Raw genomic sequence first — 13,815 nt, forward strand, 5'->3', positions numbered from 1 at the left:
TAATCTAATAATCTTTCATGTTGGGTGAGTTGTGGTTGTTTCGAGTAGCTCATTGATCTGAGTTGTCAAATCAATGTGTATAATTGTTCACAGAAATTCCTTGTTACCTTTTTGATGTGTGCAAGTTCTGTAGTAGAATCACATTTCATTCCCGAGTTTGTTATCGCCTTTCTCTTTTTTTCTTTGTCATGCCTGCTAGAGATTTGTCCATTTTATTGATATTTTAAAAGAACCAACCTCTGTTTTATTGCCCTGTGCTGGGTACCGCCCCCATCCACACGGGGTGCCACATGAATGTCACGTGCCCCCATTTGCAGACATGGGAGTCCTAGATGGGGGAGCTGGGACTGCATCTCAGCCCCGAACCTGGCCCCCCAGACTGCAGTGGGCGAGCACACAGGCTGGAGGGAGCGTGAGAGCCTTTTCATCAATAAGTGGAGGATTTGCTAACATTTCTTTCTTTCCCCCGTGGCTACAGCGGAGGGCGTTGAGAACCGCGTCTGAAAAACTCAGAAACCGCTCGTCCTTCTCTGCGAATGTCGTCTACACCACCCCAGGCACGCGCGTCAACAGGTACATCAGCCGCCTCCTAGAAGCCCGCCAGATGGAGCTGGAGATGGCGGACCTGGACTTCTTCACCCTGAAGTACAAGCAGGCTGAGCGCGAGCGCAAGGTAGGTGACCAGGACCCTCAGAAGCGCGGAGAACCCCAGGGGCCCCTTGGCTGTGGCCTCCTGCCCTTGCTCTTGTCAACGCAGCTGTGGTCCCCAGTCCTGGGTGCCCCCGGGGGACCCCGCGTGTCTCCCAGTGGCTGCAGCCACTGATGGCGGATCTCGGTGTCTCCTAGTACCACCAGCTGCAGGACGAGTATTTCACCAGTGCCGTCGTGCTCGCGCTCGTCCTGGCTGCCTTGTTCGGCCTCGTCTACCTTCTCATCATCCCGCAGTAAGTGTGGCGGGCCCCGTGGTCAGCGGTTGGGGGAGAAGGGCCGGGGGTTCCTTCTGTGTCCGCTGGCATCTCCCCCGTGGTCCCCAGCTCGCAGGGTTGGTGCCGGCCACGGCCAGCTGTCCACGTGCTCTTCCAGGGAGCTGGGAGGGCAGGCCCCGGTGGCCGTGTGTGGGGCGCTCGCTCCCAGGTTCTCCGTTGTTGTGCAAACAGCCCTAAGACACCAGCTGTTCCCAGCGTTTCCATCCACACAACGTGTACCCTTGACTCCAGGATGGATTTCGAGGGAGAAAATGCACATTGGTTTCTAGGTATCTGTCATTTTCAGATACATCAAAATGAGGAAAAGTGGTCTCTGGAAAGGAAGAAAAGTGTAGTAACTGAATAATATTCAGTTATGCTAAGTCAAAATGAGCTTGCAGTGTTTGTTTTTGTCAGGAAGACGCATTTTCCTTCCAGACAAACAGCTTTCTTGACAAGACCTCCCTAGCGGAGTTGTTCCCCTTCGAGTTTCCAGAGTTTCCAGAAAGCACAGGAAGCTGCCCCATCCCCGGACGCTGGGAACACGGTGACCACCTGATGGCCCTGTGTGGGGATTCAGCTTTTTCTACAGAAGCTGCTCCCAGATGACATCCAACGGGAGGGCAGCGTCCAGGGGCCTGTCCTTCCAGAGGGAGGACCTCGTGGCAGACCCAAGTGGATAGAAGTCGGGGTGGAGACAGGAAGGGACTTGGTGGAGAGGTCAGGAGTTGGAATCGCAGGCTCTTCTGGGGCACACCTTGCTGGGCCCAGCCCGCAGTGACCCTGTGTCTTCTGTTCTAGGAACATGGTCGTCCTCCTGCTGCTGGTGTTCTGCATCTGCTTCCTGGTGGCCTGTGTCCTGTACCTGCACATCACCCGGGTCCAGGTGCGTGCGTGTGCGTGTGTATGTGTCCCGTACCTGTACATCCACCTGGGTCCAGGTGTGTGCATGCATGTGTCCTACACATTGCTTGGTACGGGTACATGGGTGTCTTGCATCTGTATGTCACCTGGACAGGTACATGTATGGCCTCAGCTTGCCCTCTTGACAGGACAGGTGGGGCAGTGGAGACCCTCGCCCTCTGGAAGAGCAGGAGCTCATGAAGCCCTGTCATGTGCCAGGTCCTGCTTGGAGTTCTGGGGGCACACAGGGACACAGGGCAGGCAGTTTGTAGTGATGGAGTGAGGCCCACCCGGTGTGTCACCTTCTCCTGAGTGCAGAATCTCTCAGGGCAGGGACCAGCGGTCTGTGGTGCGCTCGTGCGGTGGACGGGGCACCTGCACTGTGGAGGGTTCTCCGTTGGCTTTGCTGTTGTGACCTCTGGAGTGGGGGGTTGCTGGGATGGCACCGGGGCAGCTATGCTCCTGGGAGAACCCTTGGTCCCAGCCCTGTGTGGCCTCCATCTGTGTCTCCACACACCCCATTTCCCCGTGTTACTCCACCACCACGTCTAGCAGACCCGGTGTTATCTTTGTATAATTGTTGGAAACCGCAACTTTTTTAAAAACTAAATTTGGTTTTATTCACTTAACTTCTTTGTTATTCATAGGTAACTTCTTGGTTTTTTTTTTTTTTTAATTGAAAAAATGCTATTGATTTAAACCATACTTCCAGTTTTTGGGTCTTCATAGAGTCACACTTGGACTGGAAACTGCCATTTTCCACTTTGAGTAAGATGGTGTATTCACATAATTTTCGGTGAGCACGTGCCAGGTGGAGCTGGCTTCTAGAGCCTGCCACAGCCCCCTGGGGAGCTGGGAGCCAGTGCTGGGGTGGACATGCTCCTCCTGGCACAGGTGGTCTCAGCCCGAATCCTGTGGAATTCAGTCTCACACTCCCGGCGGTGTCCCTGAGCTAGCTCTGAGCATCCACCCTGCGATGGGGCCCAGAGACCGTGGAGCACAGGTGGTGGCATCAGGCTGGGGAGGGGTGGTGGCCGGCAGGTGGGGCCGGGCCATCGGCAGAGGCCGACGTCTGCCATGGAAGACAGATATGGGTGGGCACGGCTGCGCACGCGGGTGAGCCTGGGTCCGCGGTAGCGAGGCCTCTGTGGGAAAGCGTGAGTCAGCTGGGCAGGTGCTTTCTGCTGGGACAGGGCAGGCGGCCACAGCCAGGGCATCCAGGCAGCTGGGCCAGCTCTCTGGCCGCCCGGCACCTTCATCCCCCCGCTTGGCGCCCCCATTGCTGGGGGCTGCTGGCCCTGGGACCTCTGAGTCCCCGTCTGTGACACGGGGTGGGAATTGAGCTGATACACATCAGTAGCAAGAGCCTGGCCCACGAGGCGAGAGGCTAGAGAACAAAGGGACGTGGTCAGTGGGGCCAGGAGGGGGCCAGGAGGCCGGGATGGGGAGGAGGGGCCAGCAAGAGAGTGGGCTTGAGGGTGCGGGGTGAGAGCTAGAAGGGGGCTGAGCTGGACCAGCCGGCCGCGAGGGGTGGTGGCTGGCTCTGTCAGGACGATCAGGGAGCCTCTTCAGGGTCAGGTACGCTTTGCTGTCGGGGGGCTCCCCGCCCCGGGGCCAGCTGGGGGCTGGGGAGCCCGTGCTGTGAGCAGAAGGGACAGATGCACAAGAGGAAGACGGCCTCGTCCAGCACCAGCTGTGATCGGGGCTCCGGCAGGTGGTTTCTGCTGTGTCCGTGCGTGACAGCCCAGAGATGCTCACCCTGCTGCTTGCTCAGGCTTGCACCAGCCCTGCCCCTGGCGGACACGTCATCCTGGGCCTTAACCTCCAGGTGCCAGTGAAAGCAGGCTGCGTCGCGCTGAGTGGCAGAAGCCACAGCTGCTACACCTGCCTCGTCTCGCAAACCCTCGGCCACGAGGCTCAGGCTCGGGTCACCCGGCAGAGCATGCCCAGGTTGGTGCACACGGACGTGGCCTCCTCCTGGTGTGTCCCGGGCATGGCCCGCTCCACGGAGAGCCAGACGTCCCGTGGTGCTCTGTGGCATCGCCCACTGGTGGCCTTGGAGACATTCTGCATCTGTCGTGCTTGCACGTGCTCATGTGGCCGTGGCTGGAGTTAGCGTGGCTGCCTTTTGTGGGGACGGTGTGCCCGGAGGATGTGCAACCCCCGACAATCCGCTGGGCCACGTTTGATAACTGTGGTTCATGCTCTGGGGTGGTTCGCCTGGGTTCAGGTCAGATCCGCTGTTTTTTCCCGGATTACAACAATTTTCCATGCCTGTTTTTGCCCCCTGGATATATAAGCAAATTAACGCAAGGATAAGTAGACCACCAGCCTTAAAGCTAAGACAGGCCCCTTGGAGCCCACGTGTGGCCCGCAGCACGCAGGCTCCGCCCCACGTCCGTCTTTGTGACCAGCATTGTTCACTTTTCAGAAAAGCGTTTTAACCCTTTGCATTTGAGCAACCACATTTCTAGGATCAGGTATTCGTGAGGAGGGAAGGTCTTAGCAGCCCATGGCTGGCAGTCAAGGCTCCCACCTGGGGTGTGGGCGTGGTGGCCTTAAGGAACGTGAATTTGCAGGTCACAGAATAGCCAGCTCACGTATTGGTCTTGGATGCCAAAGGGAACTGATTGTCTCGCCTATTCGGACACGGTGGTGGGGTGGGGTGGGATGACCCGGGGCTCGTGCTCTCCAGTGACTCCGGTCGGCAGCCGAGACCGGGGATGTGTTCTCTGGGCCCTCTCCTGCCTGTTCGGGCCTGCCTGAGCCCAAGCTGGCCTTCCTCGTGGGGACCCGCAGACAGCCAGCTGTACCTCCATTCGTCACGCCCCGAGCGGGGAAGGGACCTCTTTGGCTTCTCCCTCCAAAAACCCACAAGCTTCCCTCCCAGAGTCCTGGCTTCTGCCAGTCAGAGCCCCCCAGGGAAGCAGCACGAAGACCCAGGGGCGCACGTCCGACCGCCCCCACGTAGAAGGGATTCCTTCCTGCGGTTTGGCCTTCCTCCTTTGCCAGACGGGTTTCCGTCCCTGGGGAAGTCTGGAGTCTGCAGGGCGGAAGAGCAGAGGAGATGAATATGAAGCAGGGGCTGGGCGGGCATGCCCTGTGCTCGGACTGTGCTCGGACCCCCGCCCCCGCCCCCCGGTCTCGAGCGCTCCCCACTTCCAGCATCCGTCCCCTCTTCCTGTTGCTGCCCGACAGGTGACCACAGCCTCAGCAGTCCGAGGGCGGGCACGGCCAGCTGGCTCCCCGCTCTGGGCAGCGCGCGGCCAAAGGGAAGGTGCCCGCAGGCTTTGTGGGGGTTCCTTCAGGCTGACCGTCGGTGAGATCCAGCTTGGGCGGTGGTGGGACTGCCACCCCAGCTCCCGGTGGCTCCTCTCCGGTCTCCCCAGGCCAGCCTCGGAGAGTGGAGTCCCTCTCATGCCCCCAGCCCGCCTCTTCCCCCTTCTGCCACCTGCTGGCTTTAAAGACCTGGTGTGGTTGACCTGGGTCCACCCGGTTGTCCTTGGCGAGTAACAGAGTCCGCCCACTGCTAAGGCCGGTCACGGCTGCAACCCTCTGCCGTGGGCTGCCACGTGGTCGAGGGACCGTGGCTCCTCACGGGCCCAGGCAGTGAGGGAGAGACCGTGGGGACCATTTTGTGCCCATCGCAAGCATACCGGATACACCCCAGCCTCACTGGTTTTTAAGTCTGTCTTTATAAACAACAGTAAGAGAGTTTTGATATATTTTTTAAGTTAATTTTAATTCGTTTAATTAACATATAGTGTATTATTAGTTTCAGAGGTAGAGTTCAGTGAATCATCAGTTGCACATGACACCCAGTGCTCATTACATCACATGCCGAGCGTCTTGATATTTTAACAATCGTTTTTAAGGGTCATGGGACAATCTGTGGGAACACTGCGCTGTTTCCATTGGCACGGTGTTCTCCACGGTCCCGCGGTGTGCCTCGAGGCCAGGACCGCGCCACAGGGGCCAGGAGGACGTGACCCCGGCTCTGCGAGAGTGGGCACTGAGCCTGCACCGTAACTGAGTCTTCAGAAGGGCGTTTCAGATGGTCCGTGAGCTGTGTGCTTCGGGAGGGGGGGTCGTGATCAGACCGGGGGGTAGAGCAGCATGTACCTGCTGTGCTCCCCAGTGAGAATGGAGGGAGGCTAGAGAGTCCTGCTGCTGCGGGGCCGCGGGGTTGAGGCTGGTGGCGTGACCGGCCAGCAAGGGGGTCGCGTGGCTTTGTGCTCTGTCTCCTGGGCCCGGATGGACGCTCATTCCCAGAATCCCTTCCCTGTGACTCCCATTAGGAGAAGGGTGCCCTGTCGGGGGCTCCCTGTTGGTCTCTGCTGGGATTGGGCGTGCATTGGTGGCTGTGGTCAGGTTGGCCTTGGTGAGTGGGTGTCCGTGCTGCTGAGCGCCACCTCTGTCCCTGCCCTCTTGGCCACTCTGTCCATGAGTCCGTGGGGCGGTGGCAGGGGCAGCTGGGGAAAGCGGCTGACAGGTGCTCCCCCCGCCGGTTATTACACTCCTTGTCCACCAAGGTCCCCCACTGGTAGCATTCACGTGGAACACTGGTGTTTTCCGCCCCCCCCGACGGTCTCTCCACAGACGTGTGCCCCAGCGGTGACTTCCTTATCACTGTTCCAGTCACGCTCCTTCTGCCTCCCTCACCGTCCAGCTGGACCATGGTCCAGGGCCCGGGAGTCAGTGAATGATGGCACATCTGGCCCCTTCTCCTTCCAACCAGAGCACCCAGCAGGTGCACCGCCTGGCGTTCTGCCCATTGGCAGGATTTACCGTCACCATCCTTCAGGGACAAGCCAGAGGGGGTCGTTGCGGCTGCAGCTGCCCACCCTGGGTGGTGCCTTCAGGTCGTGTAGAACCTGCTGGAAGCTAGCGGAGTCTTCTCTTCCTCCGTCAGCTGATCGTGAATGATCACAGGTGTAACAGGAGTGGGGACCGTGGTGTCTGGGCCTCTCCTTGGTGTAATGTATGTGTGGCCCCTGGGCCTGCCTGGGTCCGATCACATATGTGCCTCTCCCACTCGGTGATGGGGGGTTGCTGTCCGTGCACACCCACCTTCCAGGCTTGGAGGGTCGCACAACACCCTGCTCAGGAGGTGGCTCAAGTCCCCTGGCACCTTGTTGGCCCGTGGCCAAGGCCCGGGAGCAGGACCAGAGTGTCTCCAGAGAATGACCGGGCTTTGCTCTGAACCCCATCCAGAGCCTGAGCTGTGGTTCACGTATCGGGGCAGCTCGCCGCTCCGCTCCGGGGGCTCCCACCCACCCGCAAGCTCATGAGTTAATCTGTATCCGCTGTGGTCTTGCCTCTGATGGGACTGGAAGCCCCCAGGGTGGGCCGAGGGGAGGGGAGATGCCTGTCTAGCAGGGTGAGCAGGAACCAACGGGGTCCTGTGAATGTGAGCTGGCGATGTCCCATGTCCCCATGCTCATGCAGCGGGGGTCCTGGTGCTGAGCACACAGCTGGCCAGGATTCAGCGGCCCTGAAGCAGGGCCCAGGAGAAGGGTGACGAGGTCATGCAAAGCCACAGCACCCCTTGATTCCTGCTGGCCCACGTCACGGCTCCCGGCGTGCCCTCCTAGCCTGGCGAGGCAGTGTGCCAGGTCCTGTGGGGTCGGCTGGGGTCAGTGGCTCCAAAGCCTGGGTTTTAGGAAAAGATCAGATCTCTGGATGAGACTCTTGTGCTGTGGCAGGGGCAGGGAGGAATCAGTGCCCGGGACTCAATAGATTCCCACCCATAAATAAAGCATCAAGGGAGCAGTTAGCGTGCACTGTATGTAGAGCTCAAAGGGAGGGACCGGGCCCGGAGAATTCATGCGGGCAGCTTGTATGGAACCTGTAGGAGCCCGCCACTGTTTGGCCATTTGCCACACAAATGGGAATGGTGCATTCATCCTGGCAGGCCCGCAATTCTGTGCCCCTGAGCCTTGCCTAGCTGCCCTCCCCCGGCACCGCAGATCTGGCTCCAGGCCGCCTTCCACTTTGGCCCCTGTGCACCCTGGGCAGGGCTTGCTGGGCCTTGGCTGGCGGCCACCTGTTCACTGCCTCCCTGAGGGACCTCTGTGCTGTTTCTGCCTCTGCCAGGGCACCAGGGGCCAGGCTCTGGGCAGTGTCCCCACGGGGCTCCTGACGTCCCCCGCCGGGAGGAGCCCTCCAGTGTTTGCTGAGTGAATGTGTGAGCTGCGTGCGCCTTGTCGGCTGGGGGCCGAGAATCCCATGGCCACATCCTCAGCCCTGTCCCAGGGCTGACACGAGATTAGACGGGGAGGGAGGTGGCGGGCACCAGGTCCGTGAGGCAGTCGGGGCTGGTGCTGCCACAGATCTCTTCTCTCTCAGATCTGGGGGCCCCAGCGTGTCTGCACAACGCGGCAGTGTTGGGGCTCGGGAATCCTGAATGGGACCCAGATCTGTAGCTGCAACCGTGTGAGCTCCGTGGAGTGAGGGAGGCTGGCTGGCAGGGCCGTGTTTGCTCGCCGCCGACTGGGGACAGCGAGGGTCCTCACCTCCCCGGGGGAGGATGGCGGGTAGTCCTGTGGCGGCCTGGGCACCCTGGCTGGCTGGGGGTCTCGTCAGCATCCTGGGCAGAGTCCCTGCCGTGTTTACTGTAACTTTTGTGTCCAATTTCATGAGGGTGAATCTAAAAAGAACTTGGCACCTTTATCCATGAAGTCAGTTGCGTGTTGAATATCACAGAACGTACTTAAATAGGTTTACAGTGAAGTTTCTAATAGCAAAAATGACGCAAAGCCTCTGTGGAGAAAATGACAAAACTTACTTGGAGCATGTAAGAGAAGACACAAGTAAACGTAAACCCTTGTTTCTGAGATAAAATGTCTCATTCTTCGATGCCACCATCACAGCCGGGGGTACATGGTGGCTGGTGTGGTTCTTTTTAGCTTAAAGACCTTAGTTTTTGTTTCTTTTGATCTGGGCAGTTTGTTGACCTGGGAGGTGAAGCCTGAGCTCAGCATGGAGCGTGTGTGGAAGGGAGCCCTGCGTGGGGGCCCAGCAGCATTGTGCCCATTTCTGTGCACGTGAACCAATCCTTAATAAACACCTGTTTTTACAGTAACGTGTTGTATTGTTCAGTGTTTTCCAGGATGCCTGACGATCCAGATCCGCACCGTCTTGTGTATTTTCATAGTGGTCCTAATCTACTCTGTGGCCCAAGGATGTGTGGTGAGCATCTTAAGAGGCAGCAGGGTCTGGCGTGGAGAGTGGAGGGAGGTGTGGAGGGGGGTCGAGGGGGATGCCATCTCCTGGGGAAGGGACACCCAGCCACTTCACAGTGTGTAGATGATAGAAGCTGGGGCAGAGAGGCAGGACGGACTGGGGCAGGAGTAACAGGAGGGAGGTGGTGGCAGGATAATAGGATGGAGGTGGCGTCTACGGCCATAGCACCCTGAAAGCACCCGATCTCGTCTGATCCCGGAAGCTAAGCAGGGTCGGGCCTGGAGTACTTGGATGGGAGGATGGAGGTGGGGTGGGGAGTACCAGGGGGGAGGTGGGGAGTACCGGGGGGAGGTGGGGGAGTACTGGGGGGAGGGGAGATGGGGAGTACCAGGGGGGAGGGGAGATGGGGAGTACCAGGGGGGAGGGGAGATGGGGAGTACCGGGGGGGAGGTGGGGTGGGGAGTACCAGGGGGGAGGTGGGGTGGGGAGTACCGGGGGGGAGGGGAGATGGGGAGTACCGGGGGGAGGGGAGATGGGGAGTACCAGGGGGGAGGTGGGGGGGCACCAGGGGGGAAGTGGGGGAGCACCAGGGGGGAGGGGAGATGGGGAGTACCAGGGGGGAGGGGAGATGAGGAGTACCAAGGGGTAGGTGGGGTGGGGAGTACTGGGGGGGAGGTGGGGGAGTACGGGGGGGAGGTGGGATGGGGAGTACCAGGGGGGAGGTGGGGTGGGGAGTACCGGGGGGCAGGTGGGGGAGTACCGGGGGGAAGGTGGGGTGGGGAGTACCAGGGGGGAGGTGGGGTGGGGAGTACCGGGGGGCAGGTGGGGGAGTACCGGGGGGAAGGTGGGGTGGGGAGTACCAGGGGGGAGGTGGGGTGGGGAGTACCGGGGGGAGGTGGGGAGTACCGGGGGGAGGTGGGGTGGGGAGTACCAGTGGGGAGGTGGGGTGGGGAGTACTGGGGGGCAGGTGGGGGAGTACTGGGGGGGAGGTGGGGTGGGGAGTACCAGGGGGGAGGTGGGGTGGGGAGTACCGGGGGGCAGGTGGGGGAGTACCGGGGGGGAGGTGGGGTGGGGAGTACCAGGGGGGAGGTGGGGTGGGGAGTACCGGGGGGAGGGGGGTGGGGAGTACCGGGGGGAGGTGGGGTGGGGAGTACCAGGGGGGAGGTGGGGAGTACCGGGGGGAGGTGGGGGAGTACCGGGGGGAGGGGAGATGGGGAATACCAGGGGGGAGGGGAGATGGGGAGTACCAGGGGGAGGAGAGATGGGGAGTACCAGGGGGGAGGTGGGGTGGGGAGTACCGGGGGGGAGGGGAGATGGGGAGTACCAGGGGGAGGAGAGATGGGGAGTACCAGGGGGGAGGTGGGGGGGCACCAGGGGGGAGGTGGGGGAGCACCAGGGGGGAGGGGAGATGGGGAGTACCAGGGGGGAGGGGAGATGAGGAGTACCAAGGGGTAGGTGGGGTGGGGAGTACTGGGGGGCAGGTGGGGGAGTACGGGGGGGAGGTGGGATGGGGAGTACCAGGGGGGAGGTGGGGTGGGGAGTACCAGGGGGGAGGTCGGGTGGGGAGTACCAGGGGGGAGGTGGGGTGGGGAGTACCAGGGGGGAGGTGGGGTGGGGAGTACCGGGGGGAGGTGGGGAGTACCAGGGGGAAGGTGGGGTGGGGAGTACCAGGGGGGAGGTGGGGTGGGGAGTACCGGGGGGAGGTGGGGAGTACCGGGGGGAGGTGGGGTGGGGAGTACCAGGGGGGAGGTGGGGTGGGGAGTACCGGGGGGAGGTGGGGAGTACCGGGGGGAGGTGGGGTGGGGAGTACCAGGGGGGAGGTGGGGTGGGGAGTACCGGGGGGCAGGTGGGGGAGTACCGGGGGGGAGGTGGGGTGGGGAGTACCGGGGGGAGGGGGGTGGGGAGTACCAGGGGGGAGGTGGGGAGTACCGGGGGGAGGGGAGATGGGGAGTACCGAGGGGAGGTGGGGTGGGGAGTACCAGGGGGGAGGTGGGGAGTACCGGGGGGAGGTGGGGGAGTACCGGGGGGAGGGGAGATGGGGAGTACCAGGGGGGAAGGGAGATGGGGAGTACCGGGGGGGAGGTGGGGTGGGGAGTACTGGGGGGAGGTGGGGAGTACCGGGGGGGAGGTGGGGTGGGGAGTACCGGGGGGGAGGTGGGGTGGGGAGTACCGGGGGGAGGTGGGGTGGGGAGGATGGCAGGGGTCTCCTTCCCCCGGCCCCGCCCACCCTGCTGTGAGGAGTCTGGAAGGCAGAGCAGGAGGGAGGGTCCAAGGCCTCCTGGTGGCACCTGCGGGCGAGGGTCCTGAGCCAGAGGCTGTGGGGGGCTGGGGGCGGAGGGCGGGCTGGTCCTGAGCGGGGGTCTCCCTCCCCTCCCTCCCCTCCAGGTGAGCTGCCTGCCCTGGGCCTGGAGCTCCAGCCCCAATGGGTCCCTGGTGGTCCTGAGGCCTGGCGGCCCGAACGCGGTGCTGCCCACCGCCCCCTGCGAGTCGGCGCCCCATGCCCTGCTCTGTGGCCTCGTGGGCGCCCTCCCTCTGGCCGTCTTCCTGCGGGTGTCCTCCCTACCCAAAATGATTCTGCTCTTCGTGCTCACAGCGTCCTACATCCTGGTCCTGGAGCTCAGCGGGTACACCAGGGCCTCGGGGTAGGTGCGCTCCCCCACTGGGGTACACCTGGCTGGTGCCGTGTGCGCCCGCTCGGGCACTGCCTGTTCCGGTTTGCGCATCAGGATGCACACTGGTTCCGTGGCTTCTCCACGTGTCCATTTAGGGCCCAGTTCCAGCAAGGCCCTGGGCTTCCTGGGGAGACTGGCTTTAGTCCCGGTCTGTGGCAGGTGCTGCCGAGTAGCGTGTCCAGGGGCAGGTGGGGCTGGGTCTGGGGTTGTCCGTGCTGACGAGGTTTTCTTCCTCGACCCGCACAGGGGCGGCGCGGTCTCCGGGCGCAGCTTCGAGCCGGTCGTGGCCATCCTGCTATTCTCGTGCACGCTGGCCCTGCACGCCCGGCAGGTGGACATCAAGCTGCGGCTGGACTACCTCTGGGCGGCACAGGCAAGATGCGCTCTCTCTGCTCCATGGAGGGGGGTGTGTGGCAAAGGGACCCCTCAGGAGGGGAGTCAGGGGCTCCTGTCTGGACACCAGCTGGTGTGCGGGTGGAGCACGCGGTCTTGGGGCCGAGGAGTGTAGGACGGGGGCCGAGGGAAGGCAGCGCTGGGGAGCCGGCGACCACCTCGTGAGCCCTGCCTGACGGGCGCCAGAGTTTGGCGGTGTTTAAAGCAGTGAGTTCCCTGTCCCCAAAGGCATTCTAGCTCTGGGGCGCGGTGCAGAGTGGCTCAGCCTTCCCCGGGCTGCACATGACAGCAGGTATCCGCAGGGTCGTGGCAGACTCCAGAAAACACCGACTCCTGCACCGTGCACCCTAGATTTAGTAGGTCTGCAGGTGGGGGAGGGCAGGAATCTCCATTATTACCAAGCACACTGGCAAATTCTGGCATAAGAGGCCTGAAGGGGGCTGAGGAGTGCAGATGTGGGAGCTGTCCCTGGGCCCCAGGCCCCAGGGAGGGAGGGGACAACCACCAAAGGCTTGCACTGCTCACCTGCCAAGCGACCAGCACACAGGTGCCCTTCTGGGCCCAGTCCAGGATGCGGGGCTCGTGTCTCTGGGACCCCCTTGTCACCTGCTGTGTCCTCAGCCTTTGGACGGGGAGGCCATCTGGCTTTCTGGGCCAAGTTCAAACTCCGTCTGTGCAACGTGCAAACTTCTTGACCCGGGGCAGGTTGCTTCCGCTCTGCTTCCCCATCTGAACTTGGGGAGGAGGCATGCCATAGAATGGAGACCCACAAGTGTTAGCTCTTTAGAGTTTTCTTATTCTGATGTATTAAGAAGCAGCTCTTCAGTGTCCAGGGCATTTAATAGTGTTTGTTCTCATTGCAGCCTTGCCCAGGGGTGGGGCCTGCGGGTGGGGAATGGGGCACAGATGGGCCCGGGCCCAGGCGGCGGGGACACGGCTGAGCCGGGATGACCAGGGGTCCGAGTGGTGTCCAGGGCACAGGGATAGCCGTGGTCCGACCCTGGACAGGTGAAGCCCAGAGGATTGGGGGGGTGAGGGCGCCCACGCTGAGGAAGGCCATCTGCGTCATTCAGGCCAGGCTTTCAAGTGTTGATCCCTCCAGAGACCAGCAAAGACCCCCACAAACGATGTTCGTAGCCCTGTGGCCCAGTCCAGGTGATGCATAAAACGTTCCATCCCCGGGGGCGATAGGGTCACTGTAGTTTCCTACGCGGCCAGGCTTGGCAGCAGGCCTGGCGCAGGGCAGGGGCTCAGTGCGGCTGCGTGGCCTTCGGACCCCGCCTTGCGAACCTCCGGGGACGTGCCACCTGCAGTGGCCAGGCTGCTACTTGCTCTCTGGTCTCGTTAGCCTGGAAAAGACAGATTCCGGCTAAGGGCGTCAGGGCGGGACGCATATTCAAGATCCGGAAGGATGAATCTGTTACTTTGGGTAAACAAAAGAGGGAAGGCACGTGTGTGCACACGCACGCATATTCCACGTACATACGTGTATCTGTACGCACACACATACGTATGCCGGGGAAAACATGGCTTAATTATTCTGTTTTACCTAACAGCTGCACTGAGGTAGAATTCACGCTCTACACAACTCGTTCCTGTAAAGGATACAGTTCAGCGGTTTTCAGTGTATTTACCAAGTTGGGCAACCGTCATCACAGTGTTGGAACATTCGCATGTCCCCAGGAAGAACCCTGTGC

The 13,815-nt window shown here is 61.6% G+C and overlaps 1 protein-coding gene across 1 annotated transcript in view; it reads left to right on the forward strand.

The window, feature by feature from the left end:
- Positions 1–13,815, forward strand: part of ADCY1 (adenylate cyclase 1) — a 106,387-nt gene that overhangs the window by 70,420 nt on the left and 22,152 nt on the right. Inside the window, exons 9-14 of the mRNA XM_088018329.1 lie at positions 479–673; positions 847–944; positions 1,767–1,851; positions 8,970–9,059; positions 11,439–11,695; positions 11,972–12,098. Of these exons, the coding sequence (XP_087874455.1) occupies positions 479–673; positions 847–944; positions 1,767–1,851; positions 8,970–9,059; positions 11,439–11,695; positions 11,972–12,098 (852 nt within the window). The remainder of the gene's footprint in view (positions 1–478; positions 674–846; positions 945–1,766; positions 1,852–8,969; positions 9,060–11,438; positions 11,696–11,971; positions 12,099–13,815) is intronic.

The sequence above is a fragment of the Eumetopias jubatus genome, unplaced genomic scaffold (assembly GCF_037043125.1).
Source record: "Eumetopias jubatus isolate StellerSeaLion01/CBP00866 unplaced genomic scaffold, mEumJub1_p1.0 scaffold_14, whole genome shotgun sequence".
NCBI lineage: Eukaryota > Metazoa > Chordata > Mammalia > Carnivora > Otariidae > Eumetopias > Eumetopias jubatus.